Source organism: Spea bombifrons, chromosome 6 (genome assembly GCF_027358695.1).
Source record: "Spea bombifrons isolate aSpeBom1 chromosome 6, aSpeBom1.2.pri, whole genome shotgun sequence".
NCBI classification, from domain to species: Eukaryota; Metazoa; Chordata; class Amphibia; order Anura; family Pelobatidae; genus Spea; species Spea bombifrons.
In genome coordinates, this window is record NC_071092.1 from 16,668,105 (window position 1) to 16,688,650 (window position 20,546).

General features: G+C 43.6%; 1 protein-coding gene across 5 annotated transcripts in view; it reads right to left on the reverse strand.

Moving 5' to 3' along the window:
• IMP3 (IMP U3 small nucleolar ribonucleoprotein 3) overlaps positions 1-20,546 on the reverse strand; it is a 64,720-nt gene that overhangs the window by 10,867 nt on the left and 33,307 nt on the right. For 3 of the 5 annotated variants that reach the window (XM_053468651.1, XM_053468647.1, XM_053468648.1), the window contains one exon: positions 15,968-16,042. The exons of the other annotated variants lie outside the window; for them this stretch is intronic. In XM_053468651.1, coding sequence (XP_053324626.1) covers positions 15,968-16,042 — 75 coding nt within the window. The remainder of the gene's footprint in view (positions 1-15,967; positions 16,043-20,546) is intronic. 5 annotated transcript variants of the gene reach the window in all.

Genomic DNA, 20,546 nt, shown 5'->3' on the forward strand with positions numbered 1-20,546 from the left:
TGACAGTTTCAGTGACATGGAGGAACTGCCTCAGCAACAGCGTGGCCGCAGACAGTTCCCGTGGCACAAGGAAGGGTATAGGGGGTGCTGTAACAGATGCAGTGACCGGCACATCTTCAGGGGTGCCCCACAAATTTGTGGGAGCCAGTGGTATGTATGGATGTATGTATGGTGTGTGCTTCTGCGAGTGAATGGAGATATGAAAGACGTGCAAATGGTTAGTAATTAGGGTTGAAGCCTTGACGTGGCATTACTGCTCACATGGTGGGAAGTTAAATTATGCCACAGAAAGTACACATTTGCAAAAACTACACCCCTTGGCACATCAAACGAGGGGCTGCATGTGTTTCTAGTACAAACCTGGAGTGTGCAAGCCACAAATGAACATTTCGCTATGGTTAGAAAAAAAAAAAAAAAAAACGATTTCTAGCCAAAGCGACATATTCCATCATTATTTGTGCACTCAATTTTTGTCCTAGAAATACATGTAGCCTCTCATTTGAAGCTCCAAGGGGTGTAGTTTCTTGAAACGTGTACTTTATGCACCCTAATTTAACTTCCCAGATGCCTAGACCACTTTAACTACAGATATGGCAGATTTGAAAATCCTGTTAAAAAATTGTCTTAAAGCATTAAGGGGTGATGCCTGCAATTAGACAGCTGGAAAGTTAAATTATGGTACATAAAGTATACATTTGCAGAAACTACACCCTTGGCGCATCAAATGAGAGGCTGCATGTATTAGTAGCACAAGACTGGAGTGCGCAAGACACATGAACTTGTCGCGTCTATTTTTTTTGTGTTATTCACTATTTGTTGTGCCCGTCAGATTTGTGATACAAATACAAATAAGACCTCATTTGTTTTGTTGGCATATTTTAACATCCCAGGCAGCTAGAGCTGTTTAATTGATAGCAGTCATGCATTTAAATTTAACGATTTTTTGTTTTGTGATGGTCTAGCAAATTGAACTTTTAGCAATAAAATATTAGAAAAACCAGTCTACTGTTCTCAATTTGTTTATTTTGGACCGGTTACGTACTACAAATATTTAGCAACACCGGTTTTGATATTACAGTTTAAAAAAGTAAAATTACAAACTAGTTTTTAAAAACACACTTTTTTCCCCATTTTTGGCTTTATTTAGCAAACCTAATGAGACATACACATAAAAATTGTATATTTGGAATCTTCTGGGTGTGCTGAAAAAAAAAGATAAAAAAAATGGTTTGTATAGTTTATTCCCAAGAAATTTACTTCTAAATGCGTTTAAACGTGAACTGCAGAGAAATGCTAAAAATTGCCTTAGCACCAGGGTGGGAAATGGCTTAGCAGCAAAAGGGTTAAGGATCCATGGTTGCTATGGTAATAAGCATTTTTAAGCACTGCACCATACAAAATGGGTCAACTACAGCTGCAACTAACCATTATTTTCATAATCTTTTAGTTGGGCGATTATTTTTTCAATTAATCGGATTAAAAAAATGTAAATATATTTAAAATAATTTAACCCCTTCAAGACCAGGACGTACCTGGTACTTCCTGGTCATAAGTCACCGCAACGTACCAGGTACATCATCATCGATGATGCGCGATCCAGCGTCGATATGAACGCTGGGATCGCGAGGGCCGGCTGCTACTGACCGCTGGTTGTCCCCAGCGATCCGTAGCAGCCACTCCCCCTCAATTCCGTGCACGTGATCGCTTTGAAGCGAATCACGAGCACAGAATTAAAATATTTTTTTAAAAACTTCAAGGGAAGACGCAGTACGCAAATGCCAGTCTTGAAGGGGTTAATGAACAAACAATGTTGTTAAAAACAAACATCAGAATAATAATAATTAAAAAAAAGAAAAAGTAAAAAAGAAAAATGCATTTCTTGTTTTTATTTCCCAACCTTCCCCCCCAGTTATGCACATCTGAGCCCAGGCTTGCCACACTGGATCCCAGATATGCCTTATATCCCCTATGCCTTATACCCCCCTCCCCCAATATGCCACTCCTCCCTCCCCAGATATGCCTTATACAGCCCGATATGCCACTCCGCCCTCCCGATATGCCTTATACCCCCTGATATGCCACTGTGCCCCCTAGATAATCCACTCCAACCTCCCAAAATATGCCTTATATCTAGGGCTGAAACAATAATCGATAAAAATCGATAACGGAAATCGGCGACGATTTCCGTTATCGATTAATCGAGCGATCGATTAGTTGTTGGAGCACTGGGCTCCTTTTACCTACCTCCGCGAGCGTTCCCCGCTTCTGCTACGCGCTCTGCAGTCTCCACCTTCTTTTAGCCACGTGGCCTCGGATGTCACACGCTTCAATTATCAAATTCAAATAAAGTTTTCAACTTGAAGGTTGGAAGTGGAACAAGTCCGTAGCGGAGGTAAGTATTCTTTATGTCTATGTGCGAATGTCTATGTGCGAGTGGCTATGTGTGAGACTGGGTGCACGGCAGAGTGGGAGTGTGGGTGTCCACGGCAGAGTGGGGGTCAGGGGATGCAGGGCAGGGTGTGAGTGTGGGTGCAGGGCAGGGTGTGAGACTGGGGGCAGGGCAGAGTAGAGTGGGTGCAGGGCGTGAGTGTGGGGGCAGGGCAGAATGTGGGAGCAGGGCAGAGTTGGAGACTAAGTGCAGGGGGCAAAGTGCTGGGGGCAAAGTGCAAAGAGCTGGGGCAAGGTCCAAAGTGCTGTGGCAAGGTGCAAAGTGCTGAGGCGAAGTGTGGGTGCAGGGCAAATTGCTGGGACCAGAGTGCTTGGACAAAGCGCTGGGGCAAGTGCAAATATGGGTGCTCGGAAAACTACACTGCAATAATAATACACCAAACTTTGCTGCAAAGAACACCGCACATAATAAAAACGGCTGAGGGTTCTGGCAAGGCAACCGCTGAAAAAAAGTGTGCGACCCAAGTCCTCTAAGGCATGGGAGCATTTTACTTTAAATGCTGCAAAGAAGGTTGTAACCTGTAAAATTTGCAAAATGGAGCTTGTGTGGCACGGAAGCACAACCATGATGGACGAGCACATGAAAAGGAAACATATGGGCTTTACGGAGGAAGGTGAAACATCAGGACAGTACGTTAAACCCAAATGATAAATTGAGTTACACAGAAATAGCTTTTTCTGCATTCTACTACCAATCATATTATCTATAAATCTATTAATATATATATTTTTTTTACTTTCAGGAAGAAACGGCGTACCATGACAGAATTTGTGCAGCGAAATCCCCAGTGCACTCCACAGCAAGCAACGCTTATAACAGATTCCATTCTGAAAATGCTGGTCACTGACATGCAGCCGCTATCCATGGTTGAAGACCAAGGATTCAAAAGCATGGTCAGTGTACTAAACCCGGATGTACTCTTTCCTCAAGAACTCATTTCACCAAACTAGTGGAAAGGAAGTACCAAGACGCATTTCAGAATGTGAAACATGCCATCAGCGCTAATAACTGCAGAATTCCTTTTACAGCAGACATATGGACAAGTGTTGCTACTGAGGCTTACCTTGGCTTTACATGCCACTACATAGGGGATGACTGGAAGCTGTCCTCTTTCTGTCTCACTACAACGCCTCTTGAAGACAGACATACAGCCGCAAACATCGCAGAATGGATAGAGGAGGTCGCCGCAAAGTTTGAGATTCCAGATAAAAACATAATTGTCATTGTACATGACAGTGGTGCAAATATTGTGGCTGCTGTAAAAATCCTAGAGGACAATCATGGGTGGGCCAGTATTCGCTGCACTGGCCACACATTACAGCTGGTGATCAATGCTTCATTAAAGGAATTCAGAGAGCTGTTAGTGCTGCAAGAGGACTAGTTGAGCTTTTTTAAAAAAAGGGAGCTAGCCAGCAGTAAGTTGAAGGAGAAGCAGAAGCAGATGGGTACACCAGAGCACAAACTTCTTCAGGATGTAAGCACTAGATGGAATAGCACTTACTATATGGTTGACAGACTTACTGAACAAAGGTGGCCCGTAACTGCCACTCTGTCTGACCCATCTGTTACTCAAAGGGGCAAACATTATTTGGAGTTAAAGCCAGAACAGTGGAATCTTCTTGAAGAACTTTCCACTGCTCTTAAGCCTTTTGAATGCGCCACTGTAATTCATGAGTGGCCAAGAATATGTAACTGTATCTTCCATGCCTGCACTTGTGAAGGGGCTGTTAAGGTCCAATGAGGTTGCCTGTTTTGAATCATCTCCACTGAAGAGCTTCCAAGCCACAGTAACAGACCAGCTTCAAAGCAGATGGAAGGGGATCCTTTTTGAAAACATCCCAAACACTGTTGTTGTTTCCTCTGCCCTGGATCCACGATTTAGGAGACTGAAGTTTTTAACACCAGAGCAAATTATACGTGTAAAGGCAAAAGCGCAGAGGCGCTTGCTGTAAGAAGGGAGATGGTGCAGCGGGAAACAACCTCTTCGCCTGTAACGACAGTTGACGTGCCCTCAACATCTGCTGCTTCTCTACTTGACTCACTCCTTGAGTCTGGGGGCAGCAGTGAAGAGGAGACTAGAGGGGAAACTTGAGGAGGAGGATATTCATACTCAAGTATGAAATGAGGTCCAGGCTTATTTTGCAGAGAGGGCCCTTGCCAAGGAGAGAAACCCGTTGAATTGGTGGAACACCAACCAAGAGAAATATCCTACCTTGGCAAAACCCTACTTGTGCATCCCAGGCACCTCCACTCCATCAGAGCGCCTCTTCTCTGCTGCAGGCAACATTGCTTGTAAAAAGAGAGCCAGCCTCAGCCCTGAGCATGTGGACATGTTAACATTTTTGCATTCTAATGCAAAGTTTCTTGAACAGTAATAATCCACCTCTTTTCAGAATGTTTGGGGTTATTTTGTTTCACAAATATTGTGTTTGGGTTCTTGTACTTTGTAAATATTGTTTTTTATTACATCATAACAAAATAAGAATGTTAAAGTAAATTTTAAGTTGTTTTTTTTAACATCCAGTTCATTAAATTATTTTAAATAAACAAAAAATTTGCATATTGTTTTTTTATCCGATTAATCGAAAAAATAAATCGGCCAACTAATCGATTATTAAAATAATCGTTAGTTGCAGCCCTACTTATATCCACTATATGCCTTATACCTCCCTAATATGCCACCGTGCCCCCCCGATATACCCTACTGCCCCCTCCAGATATGCCTTATACCAGGGCTCGACAAATCCCAGGCGCCAGGTCGCCATGGCGCCTAGGTTTTGTCAGCCTCTTACATCCAGAAAAAATTGTGGATGTAAGAGGCTGAGTCACCACATGGGGGCGCTGCTGCTCTCTGCCCAGAAGTCTGGGCAGACAGCACAGCCACTCCGAGCCCGCCCCCGAGCCTGAGATCACTCCCACGGAGTGATCCTGTAGGCTGAAAACGCGGTTGCTGGAAAAGCAGCACTCGTGTTTTCAGCTGCCACAGGCAGCCTAAGGGAAGGGGGATGTGTGTTGATTGGGTCCCCACACAAGTCTGGTGACCTCACCCAACACCCCCCAGCTGCCTGATCGCTCCATGGGAGCGACAGCGCAGCGTTAACCCCTTCAATGCCGCGATCGCGGCATTTAGGGGTTAATTCCCGTTTTGGGGGCTTTGCTGCTGGTGGTCTGCCTGGAAGCCCAGGCAGACCAGCAACAGCAAAAACGAGCCCCCACAAGCCCTTTGATGACTCCTGTAGGTATGGAAGCCTACAGCAGTCATCAAAGAGACTCCCTCTGCAATGGCTGGTCCATAGACCAGCAATTGACTCCCAGCTGCCAGAGGCAGCCTCAGGGACAGGGGAGAGGGTTCTTCGGTCTCCACATGAGTGTGGAGACCAGCCCCAACACCCCCCCCGCTGCCTGATCGCTCCCTGAGAGCGACAGTGCAGCGTTAACCCCTTCAATGCCGCGATCGCGGCGTTTTAGGGGTTAACTCCCGTTTTGTAAGGGGCTCTGCTGGCAGGCAGACCAGCAACAGCAAAAAAACGAGCCCCCACAAGCCCTTTGATGATTCCTGTAGGCATAGAAGCCTACAGCAGTCATCATAGACTCCCCCCTGCAGTGGCTGGTCTATAGACCAGCAATTGCTTCCCAGCTGCCAGAGGCACCTTCAGGGACAGGGTGAGAGGGTTCTTTGGTCTCGCCATGAGTGTGGAGACCAGCCCCAACACCCCCCTGCTGCCTGATCACTCCATGAGAGCGACAGTGCAGCGTTAACCCCTTCAATGCCACAATTGTGTATGACACATTCGTGGCATTGCAGGGGTTAATATTTGTCCCCACAAGCTTGTGGGGACTAAATATCTGTCAATGCTGTGCTCCAATGGAACATCAGCATCGAAAGTGTTAAAAAAATGAAAAAAATGTATTTAAAAAAAAAACAAACAGCACTGACCTGAAAGTCCAGGGTGCTTCCAGGTCAAACGCTGTGAGTTTAGTAAGTGGGCTGATGATCGGATCCCTCCTGACCAACTGTTAGTTTAAAAAAATCCTGGCTCCTAACTTTTTTACCTGGCGCCTAGATTCACAACAAATTTGTCAAGCCCTGCCTTATACCTCCCTATATGCCACTCTGCCCCCAGACTTACCCCCCCACGCTCCATACTACTTGGTGTCTGGTCGGAGCAGCCGGTGGAAGTCTGCGCGATGCACATAGGCAAACCTCTGCTGCTGGCCGGCACTTTGGCTAGAGCTTCCATGACTGAGCACAGGAAGGTCATGCGACGCCGGCGTTCCATCATAGAAGCCCCGGCGGAAGTGCCGGCAGTAGCAGAGGTTGTCTGCATGCATCGCACAGATGCCCGCCGGCTGTGAGACCTGAGGATCCAGGTCCCCTGCAGTGCTGCAGGGGCTCTGGATCTTGGTGTTATTCTCTGGCAGCCAGCGAACGTTGCGCAATGTGCACAGCCAACCTCTGCCGCCACAGGCCGGTACTTCTGCCAGGGCTTCTATGGTGGAGCGCTGGAAGGTCATGTCATGCTGGTGCTCCATCACAGAATCCCCGGCGGAAGTAGAGGACAGTTGCCAGAGGATGTCTGCACACTTCGCACAGACACCATCCAGCTGTCAGAAAGGAGGCTCTATTGCATGTGATCCTATCATAGCCAGATTCCACATTCCAGCATGTACTATTTTCAGATTCACTCTTGCCGTTATCACTACGCTACCCAACAAAAGGCAATCGTGTCAGCCGTATGGAAATATTTCCAAGATTCGGATAAGGACATAAAATATGCAATCTGCAGTGTTTGTTCAGCAGAAATTCGAGAGGAGCTACAGTGCCTAGGAGCATCCAATTCAACATACAGAGTACATCAATGCAACAAAGCTTAAAAATACTCCAACTAGCACATCCACACCATCTGTTGCCACAGTATTTGAAAAAGGTTTAGAAAACTTGTCAATGATAGTGCCAAAGCACATGGCATTACAGAAAAAGTCATGCCATTCTCTGTTGTGGAGGGCATTTGATATTGAGCCACGTTACACACTGCCAAACAGATGCTTTTTTGCTGAAACCTGTCTACCCCGAGCCAGTAATCACTCCCGCGTTTTCAGCTGCCACAGGCAGCTTCAGGGAAGGGGTTGAGTGTTGATTGAACACCCCCCTGCTGCCTGATCGCTCCATGAGAGCGACAGTGCAGCGTTAACCCCTTCAATGCTGCGATCGTGGCATTTTAGGGGTTAATTCCTGTTTTGTACAGGGCTCTGCTGCTGGAGGTCTGCCTGGAAGCCCAGGCAGACCAGCAACAGCAAAAACAAGCCCCCACAAGCCCTTTGATGGCTCCTCTAGGCATGGAAGCCTACAGGAGTCATCAAAGAGACTCCTCCCTGCAATTGCTGGTCTATAGACCAGCAATTGCATCCCAGCTACCAGAAGCAGTTTCAGGGACAGGGGGAGAGGGTTCTTCGGTCTCCACATGAGTGTGGAGACCAGCCCCCAACCCTCCCCTGGTGCCTGATCGCTCCCTGAGAGTGACAGTGCAGTGTTAACCCCTTCAATGCCACAACTGTGTATGACTTGTGGGGACTAAATATGAGTAAATGCTGTGCTCTAATTAGCCATTACCAGACCTCTGATGAAGCTCTGAGGAGTGAAACATGTCAGGGGGGCTACTTGTCTGAGTTTTTAATTTGCCTCTGTCACTGGTCATAATTGAATTATTTCTGTTAGGACTGCAGCCATCAACAGTATGTATGACCTAATATTAGTGTTATACAGCTTATGTCACTGTGACGTATACCTTTTATGGTAGGACTGGTGACACTGGTGTTTTTAAAAATCTTTTTTTGGTTATACCTTTTAATAAACATATTAATAAAAGTCATGTTTTAGGGTGGGGTTATAGTAAGGGTATTTTTTGATCCCGGGAACGGGATTGGTTTATTTAACAGGACCCTTGGTGCTTTCCTGCCACTGACTGGCTACTTTACACATTTGGAGCTGCAAACAAGAGTCTTAGCCGCGTACTTGACAGATTACGAACTGCCAGCAATTTTAATGCACATCAGTGGATGATGATGGAAAATACAGTTTCTATTCTCGCGCCATCTGAAAAGTTTTTTGTTTTTTTTTTACGTTTGCCTCGTTCTTTTATTAAGTCTTTTTTTTTTTTTAAGAGAAATCATACCATGTAAGATTAATTTACAATGTACATAAATAATAACAAAACTTATAATACATATAACATGTATGACAATGCTCTATGATAGATGGTCCTATTGAAACCCTGTGTCTTTAAGGGGGGGGACTTGCGTCTCTTGGCTAAATAAAGAGGTTGAACTGATAGGAAAAAAGGAAAGAGAAAAAATTCTTAAGAAACTGCTAAAAAACATTGGTTCCAACTAGACCAGATCTTATTATAAGAGACTAGGTTATTTCGAAAGGAATATCTCTCTGAAGTGGCCTGAATTTTAATTTGATTAAAGATTTCATCCCGTGATGGAGTATTTTGGCTATTCCAATGTCGTGCAATACAAATTTTACAGGCCAGTAGTATGTTAATTAGTAATAAATTATTAAATTTAGATATTTGTGGTAAGTCTAAATGAAACATAAAGGTCTGAAGTAACAAACAGATTCTAATACCTGTACTTATTAGAAATAAATGTTTCCTTAACCCCTTAATGACAAAGCCCGTACATGTACGGGCTCAAAATGCATTGTTTTCAATGGGTTTAGGGACCGCCCATTGTCCTTAAGGGGTTAATAAAGTCAAGGTTTTGGCATTCCCACCATATGTGAAGACGAGTTCCTTTTACTTCATTACACCTCCAACAGAGACCATTATTCGTGTTAAACATCTTACTAAGACTATGTGGAACCAGGTACCAACGGTGTAATAGTTTGAAATATTGCTTGTGCAAATTTAAGCAATGAACTGCTTTTCTAGTATGATGCCAGGCTTTGTACCAGTTCTGCAACTGGAACTCTTTGATCTCTTTCCTATAATAAAATTGTTTTAGATTTTCCTTGAGGTAAGAGGTTTATCAATAATTTTGATACCTTCGAAATCGTATTTAATTGAGGGGGTTCTGAGAAAAGCTCATCTAGGTTTATCATATTTCCTTAATGGAATTATAGACAAAAAACGTTTAATACGTAAATATGAGAAAAGTTCTTTATTTGGTAGATTATATCTAGTTTGAACATCTACAAATGGAATCATTGTTTGTCCCTCCATGATATCTGCAATATCTGATATCCCACATTGTTTCCATCCCTGGATATTAAAGTAGCCGATGTTCATACTGAGAATTCCTATGGGGGATAATCCAGATAAGGCGGTTGATAAACCGTAATTTTTTCGAACTTTAAAGTACCATCTTCAGGATCTCTTTCATTAAGAGACTTGATACACCTAATTTCATCATCATCATCATCATCATCATCATTTTCTTATCAAGCCATATCAAAGTCTTTCAATATTTTCTTAGGAACCACACACGGTATCGTTCTAAACAAATATAAAAATGTTGGTAGTAAATAAGTACGTTTATTCGACCTAACCAAGATAACTTCTAGATGGAAAAAATAGAGCTAAGAGTTTCATTTCTTCTAATAAGGCACCGACGTTTAAAGAGATTATTTCTGATAAGTTTTTACTAATTTTGACGCCCAAATATTCAACTATATTCTGGATTTATCTTTGTTGAATTTCATTCAAATTTAATGTTATTACTTGTGTCTTTGAAAGATTTATGTTATAATTAGAAAAGGATGAGTATTCCCTTACTGCTTCTAAAGTGGAAAAATATGAACAACGTTAGGAGTACACCATCTGCATATAATGTAATTGTGTGTTCCCGAGAACCTATTCTTATCCCAGAAATCTCATATGAGTTTCTTATAGATGTTGCTAGAGGTTCCATGACCAAGGCATATAATCAGTGGAGCTAATGGGCAGCCCTGACGAGTACCATTTTGGTTTTTAAAAAATTTAGATTCAAATGCTGTTCCATTTATTCTGGCAGTAGGGGAAGAGTATAATGCCATAATAGATCTTATAAATCTTTCATTTAATCCAAATGCATAAAAAGTTGCTTCCATAAATTTCCAATTTCAAAAGCTTTTTCAGCATCTAATGCTAAAAAAGCTGAAGGAGTTTTCTTTCTGTGGATTTCTTCTAATATATTGAAAAGTCTGCAGGTATTATCCTCCCCTGATCTTCCTGATACAAAGCCTGTTTGATCAGGATGGATAAGATCTGGAATTATCTTTTTGAGTCTTTGAGCTAACATTTTAGAAAAAAAAAAAAAAAAAAAAAAAAAAATTTACATCCACGTTTATAAGAGAAATCGGCCTGTAGTTGGTCACTATTGTCGTGTCTTTTCCTGGTTTCGGTATTGGCGTTATCGATGCTTCCAGTTAACTAAAGAAATAAATTCAAGTAATCCATCCGTTTCTGAAGTTATTCCTCTGATTGCACCACTAAAGCAGCTTTTCACCTCTTTTCCTATCAGAGACCATGGTGTAAAAACAGCCAAAAAACCTCTAATGGAGGCCGTTAACACACATTTTCAAGACAGAGTCTAAACCTCTGTACTGCACTGCAACATTACTAGATACGCAATTTAAAAGAACATTATTTTGATGTGGAGAAGAAGCAATGTGTACGGGAAATGATACAGGCACAGTTTGAGGTGATAGAAGCATCTGGGGAAGGAGACTTGACATGCAGCACAGAGGTAACTGTGCCAGAGAAACTGTCTCGTACAAGCGATGAGGCGCTTGCTCCCTCACTTTGACATGTTTTATGAGATCCTACAGGAAAACACCCCAATCCACAGCAGTACCGCAACAGCTGGAGATTTATCTAGCTGATCTACCTGCCAGAAGTGAGAATACCCTTAACTACTGGTGCATGAACAAAGAACGCCTTCCATTGCTTGTACGTGGGTATTTATCTGCTCCAAGCACCAGCACAGAGTGAAAGACTGTTCGGTGCAGCATTTCATGTTCTTGATGAGAACAGTCTCTTGCCTGAAAGCTGTGCAACTTGTATTGTTGAATAGAAACCTTGTTTGATACTAAGGTGTCGCTAAAGGACCAGAGCTGTTTGTGTTTTTGCCATGTCTTTCTTCAACTGTAATTTCTCTCTTATCAATTAGTGCACCCACACAAATCATATATTGTTTTTTTTTTCAGCACAAGTAGGGCTTTCATTTGAAACTATGTTAAGTTGGGTATGTTTTGTATACATAGAAATTGTACACACATTGAACCAATGGGAAAAAATTATCCAAAATATATTCATTAACTCAGGGCTTGACAAATTTGTTGTGAATCTAGGCGCCAGCTAAAAAAGTTAGGAGCCAGGATTTTTTTTTAAACTAACAGTTGGTCAGGAGTGATCTGATCATCATCAGCCCACTTACTAAACTCACAGCATTTGACCTGGAAGCACCCTGGACTTTCAGGTCAGTGCTGTTTTTTGGGGGGTTTTTTTTTAAATAATTTTTTTTGATATATATATTTTTTTTAACACTTTCAATGCTGATGTTCCATTGGAGCACAGCATTGATTGATATTTAGTCCCCACAAGCTTGTGGGGACAAATGTTAACCCCTTCAATGCCACGAATGTGTTATAAACAATTGTGGAATTGAAGGGGTTAACGCTGCACTGTCGCTCTCATGGAGCGATCAGGCAGCAGGGGGGTGTTGGGGCTGCTCTCCGCACTCATGTGGAGACCAAAGAACCCTCTCCCCCTGTCACTGAAGCTGCCTCTGGCAGCTGGGAAGCAATTGCTGGTCTATAGACCAGCCATTGCAGGGGGGAGTCTCTGATGACTGCTGTAGGCTTCCATGCCTACAGGAGTCATCAAAGGGCTTGTGGGGGCTCGTTTTTGCTGTTGCTGGTCTGCCTGGACTTCCAGGCAGACCACCAGCAGCAGAGCCCCTTGAAAAACGGGAATTAACCCCTAAATGCCACGATCGCGGCATTGAAGGGGTTAACGCTGCCCTGTCGCTCTCATGGAGCGATCAGGCAGCAGGGGGATGTTGTGTCAGGTCCCCACACTTGTGTGGGGACCCAATCAACACTGAACCCCCTTTCCTGAAGCTACCTGTGGCAGCTGAAAACGCTATTGCAGGTTTCTCTGCAATCGCGGTTTCAGCCTACAGGATCACTCCGTGGGAGTCATCACAGGCTCGGGGGCGGGCTCGGAGTGGCTGTGCTGTCTGCCCAGACTCCTGGGCAGACAGCAACAGCAGCGCCCCCGCGTGGTGACACGGGGGCATTTTTTTGTGAATGTAAGAGGCTGACAAACTCCTAGGCGCCAGGACAAAATTCTGAGTCGCCATGGCGACCTGGGATTTGTCGAGCCCTGCATTAACTTGTCCTGATTTGGAAACCACCAAAAAGGGCAAATATAGTATAGGGCAAATATTGCAAGGCATGCATCACGTTTTTAAAATGTAATTTTTTTTCAAATTTGGCATGGTAGTCTAATAACTGCAATAGTTGTAACAGATATTGATTATCTCCCCAAAGTTATATGTTTATGAACAGTAGATAAGTCAAGGTGTACAACTAGGGTCATTTTGACACTTTTCAAACAGGGATTTTATCGCCAATTGCTGCCAATTTTTATTTTCCATATGTTTGCAACTACAGAAAATTTGTTCACCAACATCCCCCGGTTCCAACAAGGCCTCGCATGCATGGTTCATGCATTTTTTGAGGAAGCTATGAGGGCAAAACTGGAACATGAACATTTTAGTTTTCAAATTTGGAATTTTCAGAAATTGGTTTACTGGGCCCATATCCCATTTGGGACATTTTGGAAGCCCCCAACTGTAAATTACCCCATGAACAGCAGACAAGTCAAAGTGTTCAACTAGGGTAATTTTGACAGTTTTCAGGCAGCCATTTCTTCATTGATGTCTGCCAAAGTTCACGGAAAATATATTTTATTGCATTCTTAACGCATACATTTCAATGTTGCATTGAATTTCTTGCACACCATAAGTGCAACAGTGGAAGAAAACACCACATTTTGTTCACCAACATCCCATTATTCCAACAAGGCCTCACATGCATGGTTCATGCATTTTTTGAGGAAGCCATGAGGCCATAACTGGAACATGTGCAAATTTTCAGAAATTGGTTTATTGGGCCCATATCCCATTTGGGATATTTTGGAAGCCCCCCCCTCCCACTGTAAATTATCCCATAATAGTATATATTTATGAACAGTAGATTAAGGACGATTAAGAAAACATGAAATAATTTTTTGTAACTGACAACTGTATGAAATTCCTTAAAACAGTTGCCAATGCATAGACCGAGCTTATCAGGGCAACCAGAACAGCAAAATACTGTGTCCTTCCTGTGCCCTTTGGCATAACATACCCTGCACCGTTTCTGTGTTTTAGATTTTTTTGAGGTTGGAGGAAATTTGAAAGGAAAATGTTCTTCCTGAATTATCACTGAATTCAGGCAGTCAAACGACAGCCTGATCTCCCGTGCAGCGGCAGGGATGCGTCCCTGACACTGCATGAAGGGCTGGATGTCCCGGTACGTCCATAGGGGATTGAAGGGGTTAAGGCGATCACATGCACTGAATTGACGGCGATTGGCTGCTACACGATCGCTGGGGTCACCCAGCGGTCAGTAGCAGCCAGCCCCTTTGCGATCCCAGCGTTCAGTGCGACGCGGGACCGCTTACTGGCTGGACGTACCTGGTACGTCCCGGTCTACCGGTGACCTACGACCGGGAAGTACCAGGTACGTCCCGGTCCTGAGAAGGGGTTAAATAGAAAGCAGTCCCAATTTACTATGTGTCATTATTTACATTAACATTGTATAGCCAGGTTTTGATGTAAATTTTAGTTCTATTATTGCGGTTTGGCACTATAAATTTTCAATTGAAGTGGAATAAGTTTACAAAAACAGAATAGAAGCCATTTGCCATTCTGTGATATTTACCTTTTTCTTCACATTAAAATGTTTGTTACATTAAGCCTAGAGCTGCTAAAAAATTGCTGTTTGACTTTTATTACTCGACTTACTGTTTTGCAATAATGCATCTTATATATACACGTTGATATTTTTTGTCCAATTTTAACGTGTTACTTACATTTAATAAACGTGTGTTTTTCTTTTCTTTTCTAAAGGGGGGGGTCATTTTCAATTTTGGCCAAGTGCATCCTGAATTTTCGTTTTGGTGCATCTCTAAATACTGTGCTTCCTATCAAACACATTAAGAATTTAAGGCATCCTTTTCAGATATTGCATTGAGGTGTACGTATGAACACCCCCCCTTCTTCTAGACTTGCTAGGAAACATGTCTAGCACAATCTATGTAGAATCACATGTATACATAAGAGATATCATGCAATATTCTCCACATTAAAAGTTACCTTTTGGCTACTGAGTTCTGCCAGCAGAAAAATGTCTCTTTACCTTCTAGGATTATATAGCCATGAATATAATGCCACAAGACCACATAGAACTCATCACTTTTGAATTAAAACCCCAATTTAGTTTAAAATGGGATATGGTTGCTTTTGGGAGAAGTGGAATGCTATCATGAAGCCAAACGACACCCAGGGCCTGCTTTGCTAATTTAAAGTGACTACCCTCCCTTTGACACACACACAAAAACGGAAAAAAGCATTCTAAAACTCCCTTACAGAAAGTGTAGGGCACCAGGGACGCCAAGCATTTATGAACTAATTGTGGCACTGTAGTAAACAGCGAGTGACTTATTTCTACCAAACGCGTAATTACTGTATTTCCCCATGTATAAGACGCACCTTAATTAATGTCCAGGTTCCAGGAGGAGTATGATGTTAGCTGTGCTGGAATCTGGGTATGCCTGGGCATGATAGAAGTGTGATTGCTGTTAACAATCACACTCCTATCATGCACAAGCAGCAAACACATGCACATCACTTTCATCCTCCCCATGCCTTGCCCCCCTACTTACACATCCATGCTATCATACACACATTAATTCATTCACCCATTCACACAGACTCTTGCACCCTCCCCCACCATTACCTGAACTGCAGATCTTCCGGTGCCACTCGCAGACTTTGTTTCACTCTGCGTTGCTCGAACTCTGAGTGAACTTCTCATGTCCAGCCCAGGGAAGCAGGAAAGGAGCGGAGTCATGTGATGTATATTCACGTGACTCCACTGGATTCCTGTCTCCTCAACGGAACAAGAGACGCTGCTGAGCACAGAGGTAAGAAAAAAAAAACCAAAAAAAACAAAAAAAAAAAAACCTACAACCACTGTATAAGACGCACCCTGGGTTTTTTTTCCGAAAAAGTACGTCTTATACATGGGGCTCCCCAAATTAAAAACAAGCAACTCACAACAGGGAAATCAGTATCTAAAATGTTGTGGCTATCTGTAAAATATCTAATACATGAATTTTTATGAATACCCAGACGCACAAATGTTCTCAGTTGACAGTTATCAGTACTGAAACTTACAAATTATCATTCCCACCAACATCATACCTGCAAAACGATGAAGCAGAAATAGTTTCACACAACTGAAGACTTTGTTTAGTGGGTATCAAACCCATTGCATAGCTGTAATAAAGTAAAAAAAAAAAAAAAAGGTTATTAATTGTATTTGTAGTGCTTCCTCAAAATGCTTGATTTTCTTATACTTGGTTAACTGAAATACAGAAAATGTATAATACTGTAAAGTCAAAATTACAATAAAATACTATCAAGGTGACAATTACTAATAAGCATTACACCAGAAATCATACTGAAGTAACATTTGCAATGTAAAACTATACAGTGCTGTATAGCATGCCAACAGGAAGGTTTGCACCTCTACTACGAATGTTTACTCCATTTGTCAATAAACATCTCAAGTAAAACCTACTCTGCTATGCCGCTGCACATTAGATTTAGGCCAAAAGCGGTTTAGACAAATATTTCCGTTTGTTATCCGTCAATGAACTTTGATGCCCATTCGATTCAGCCAAAAATTCATGGGCATTTTTAATTTGGCAATGAAAACCATTGCCTGTTGCCCACATTCACTTTTTCACACTCTGGTTCAATCTCTCTAAAGGCTTCCCTACCTTCCCTGGCGAGAGTGAACGAGAATGAGTGAATGAATGCGGACCCACGAACATCAGATGAAAATTTAGCTTTTTGACTTTTTTCCCTCGTGGGGGGGTGGGGAGAATGTTGGACTGGCTTCATGCCAAATTTAACAAAATTCAGTAAATTTGTAATTCGTACCGAACCAAATGCACAAGTCTACCACGTGACTGTAAGGGATGTAACTAAACAAACAGAAAAAAGAACCAAAAAAAACGCAAACAAAATATACATATGGTTGCATAATGAATAAAGACAAACAACCGAAATTGGATAAACAGGCAGTGGTCCTTTATTCAGCTTGTAATACATTTACCAAACAAAACCATAACTTATTCACATATACAAGTGATTTGTAACATATTAACACTCTTGGCCCAAACCCAGAGTGCAACAAACTTTAATAGTCCAGGCCATCCGCCCTAAAGCCACTGAACTACCAGTCCACCTTTATATATTATATATAACCCCAATAAAAGCCACGACAATTAAAAGAATCAAGATCTGTATGGGTGGGAGCCGGCAAAGAAGTTCCTCCATCCTCCCCTTTGGCTCTCCTGCTGCTCACCAGACGCTGCTATGAGGTCAGTGCAGACAGCTTGCAGTTCGCTGCAGGTAATGTGCAGCACCTCAAGAACGGTACTATTTATAACACAAATTCCCGCCTTTTGCGCAGCGTGAGCAACCCGCAAGCGCAGGGCGGGCAAAAAGCGTGGACAAACTCTGGTAGCACGAGCGCAAAAAGAACATTCCCTTACGTCCTAACTGGCAGCACAAGAGGAGTATTACTGCCCCTGTGAACAATCAGGACAGGTGGAAAATTAATGATTTAGACAATTAAATAAGCAATTAACCCCCTTTACTCCCCCTATAAAAGGGAACTCCACCCCTAACCACAGTGTGCTTTTTTTCTGTCCTTTGGACATATTGGGACAGGTGGTGGTCTCTGTGTGAGACCTTGTGTTAGCTTGCTAACCTTTATTTTACTTTTTTTCAGGTGCCCTCCTGTTTGGATTGTTTATCCTATTTTTATCTGCTGCCCTGCTGTGCTGCAGGACGGCCTCATTTCACCCAGCATTATCTGTGTGTTTGTGCTGGATCTATACCTGACTGGTTTGGATGTCTCCTCCCAGCTGCTTATCTTCATGTCTGCTGATCTAGTCTGTGATGTTCTGGAGTTTCTCTATGCCTCTCCTGTACTCGTTTTAGCTGCTGAGGGGGAGGAATCCATTTCTTTTCCCTCAGCAGCAGTAGTAATCTCTTAGAAAGTTTGTTCTTTTTTGGATTCCTGATTTTCTTCCTGGGGGCGTGGTTTTCTGTTTTGGCTCTCTGCCAGTGTATATTAACCTGTTAGTGTCCTTTAGGCTGTCTCTTGGTACAGCTATTAAGTTAGCCTTCCTAGAGTCTCCTGTCTATCTTTGGCTTTGTGCGTTATCCTTCCCTTGCAATTTTAATCTCAGGGTAGGTATAACTAAGAAGATTTTTATGTTTAATAAAACTCTTTATATTATTTTGGTCATCTCTTTTGCAGATGTCATCCCGTACCCCAGAGGACCCTGCTCCTGAGGGGCGCAAGTCCACTGCCAAGCGCAGGCGTTTTACCTGCCGCGGGTGTGATACACCTCTAGAGGATGCTTACCCTAATAGTCGCTGCTCAAGTTGCAGAGATCCCCCTGAGGCAGAACCCAATATACGTGATATGATGATTTGGGTTAAAGATTTTGTTGGATCCTCTATCAGAGATTTGAGGATACACTCCAGATAGAGAGACCTAGGGCCCAGTCCCCTCCTAGGGTGGTCCCTATGTCTGAAGACGCTTATCTCTCTGTAGATGAGCTTGACTCTTCTGAAGAAGAAGAACCTGCTTCATTGTTCTGGTTTCCCATTGAGAAAACCCAACGGTTACCAAAGTCCATCTGGTCAGGGGACCAGGGTGTTGACCCTAAGGAAGCTCCAGAAACCACCTCTAGAGGGCAAAAGGCCTTCAAAGTGGATGAGTCTCTCATTAAGTTAATGGAGACTGAATGGAAGTTCCCGGAAAAAGGTCCGGTTATCACCAAGCGGTTCAAATCTATGTTTCCGCTTAATGTAGACCAGCAGCGCCCATGGGGTCCTCCCCCTAAAGTCGATATGGCCATCGCCAAGATGTCCAAGAGGACCGTGGTACCGGCGGATGATGGATCTTCTTTACAGGATGCCATGGATAGGCGAGCAGAGTGTTCCTTGCGCCGTAATTATGCGGCTGCTTCTGCCTCAGCTTTGTGGCTATTGCCTCTAGTGAGGTTACTAATTTTCTGCGCACCAGAATGTCACAAATCCAGTTGGATATTGATGCAGGTGTTCCAAAAGATGATATCTTGAAGCAGTTTAAGACAGCTCAACTGGCTGTGGAATTCCTTTCGGATGCTGTGCCTCAACATCTGAAGCTAGCCTCCAAACCTATGGCGCTATCTGCTGCTGCAAGGAGACCCCTATGGTTAAAACCCTGGAAAGCGGACAACGCCTCCAAATTTTCGCTTTGTGGGTTGCCTAACAAATGTGCCAAGCTGTTTGGCAGTGAGCTGGACAGGACCATGGAGGGCCTTTCTGACAAGAAAGCCAAATCCCTCCCCCAGCAGGCTTCTAGAGGGAGGGGCAGACAGTCCAGAGGATCCAGGGACCTTCTAGATCCCAATGGCGTCAGGGGACTCTGAAGAGAGGAGCAGGTCGCTCCTGCTGGTCCTATGAGAAGAGAAAGGACCTTTGTCGCCGAGAGTCTGGCGCCAGAGAGTCCGGAGGTAACCCCTCCTCCAGTGCTTGACCCCCTGGAGGGAGGTTGTCTATCTTTTTTTCCGGAGTGGGAGAGGTCCATACCAGAACCTTTTGTTTCCCTACCTCCTCTGAGTTTTGTTCCGACAAGGATTCTCACGCGCGAGAGGCTAAGAGTCTATCCAAGCTTCTATCCACGCCTATATACAGGAGACTGGCGGATGATCATAGATCTTCGGTATTTGAACAAGTTCATAGCGAGAAAGAAATTCCGCAAGGAGTCCATCCGCTCTGTAATAAATATCTTACTCCGGGAGAAGTGATGGTCTCTATAGGACTTGAAGGACGCTTACCTACATGTTCCTGTTTGCCAAGCCCACAGGAAGTATCTGCGTGACTGTATCCCTTTGTGGCGAAACACCTTCAGTTTGCTGCCCTTCCCTTCGGAATCTCCTCTGCTCCTCATACCTTTACCAAGGTTGTAGTTGCCGTGGTAACAATCTTGAGACTAGAAGGCCTAGAAATCGTCAATATTTAGACGATTGGTTTCTAAAAGTCGCTTCTACAGAAATTCTGTATTCTCATCTTCAGCAGGCTCTGGCTTTTCTCCACCAGTTAGGGTGGATAGTAAACTACCAAAAGTCCGAGTTGGTTCCATCCACTTCCAGGAAGTTTCTGGGGTTCATAATCGACTCGACCCGGATGACTCTCTCTCTGTCTCTCGACAGACACATTCGGGTTGTCAGAGCCGCCTGTTCTCTAAGGACCCCTCAGTCGTCGTCCATCAGAACGCTTATGAAGATGTTAGGGCACACATCAGCGACTGCGGATGCAGTCCCTTGGGCCCTTTGGCACCTACGCCCTCTCCAATCAGAAGTTTTGGGCATTTGGAATCGCAACCCATTAGGGTTGAACAAAATGTGCACCCTGTCTCCTCAAGTCCGTCGCTCCCTCAGTTGGTGGGAGCATCTGAAAGATGGGAGGTCCTTGATTCAGCCAGCCTGGATTCTGTTGACCATGGACGCATCCCTTCTAGGTTGGGGAGCCCATCTAGAGGACATTCCCGTATGAGGTACTTGGTCCCGTCCAGAGAGCCTTATGTCTGTCTTCGAACTTCAGAGAGCTCAGAGCAATCAGATTGGCGCTCCTTCACTTTGCTCCTCAAATCCACAGCAAAGCGGTGAGAGTTCGTTCAGACAACATGACGGCGGTTTATTACATCAACAAA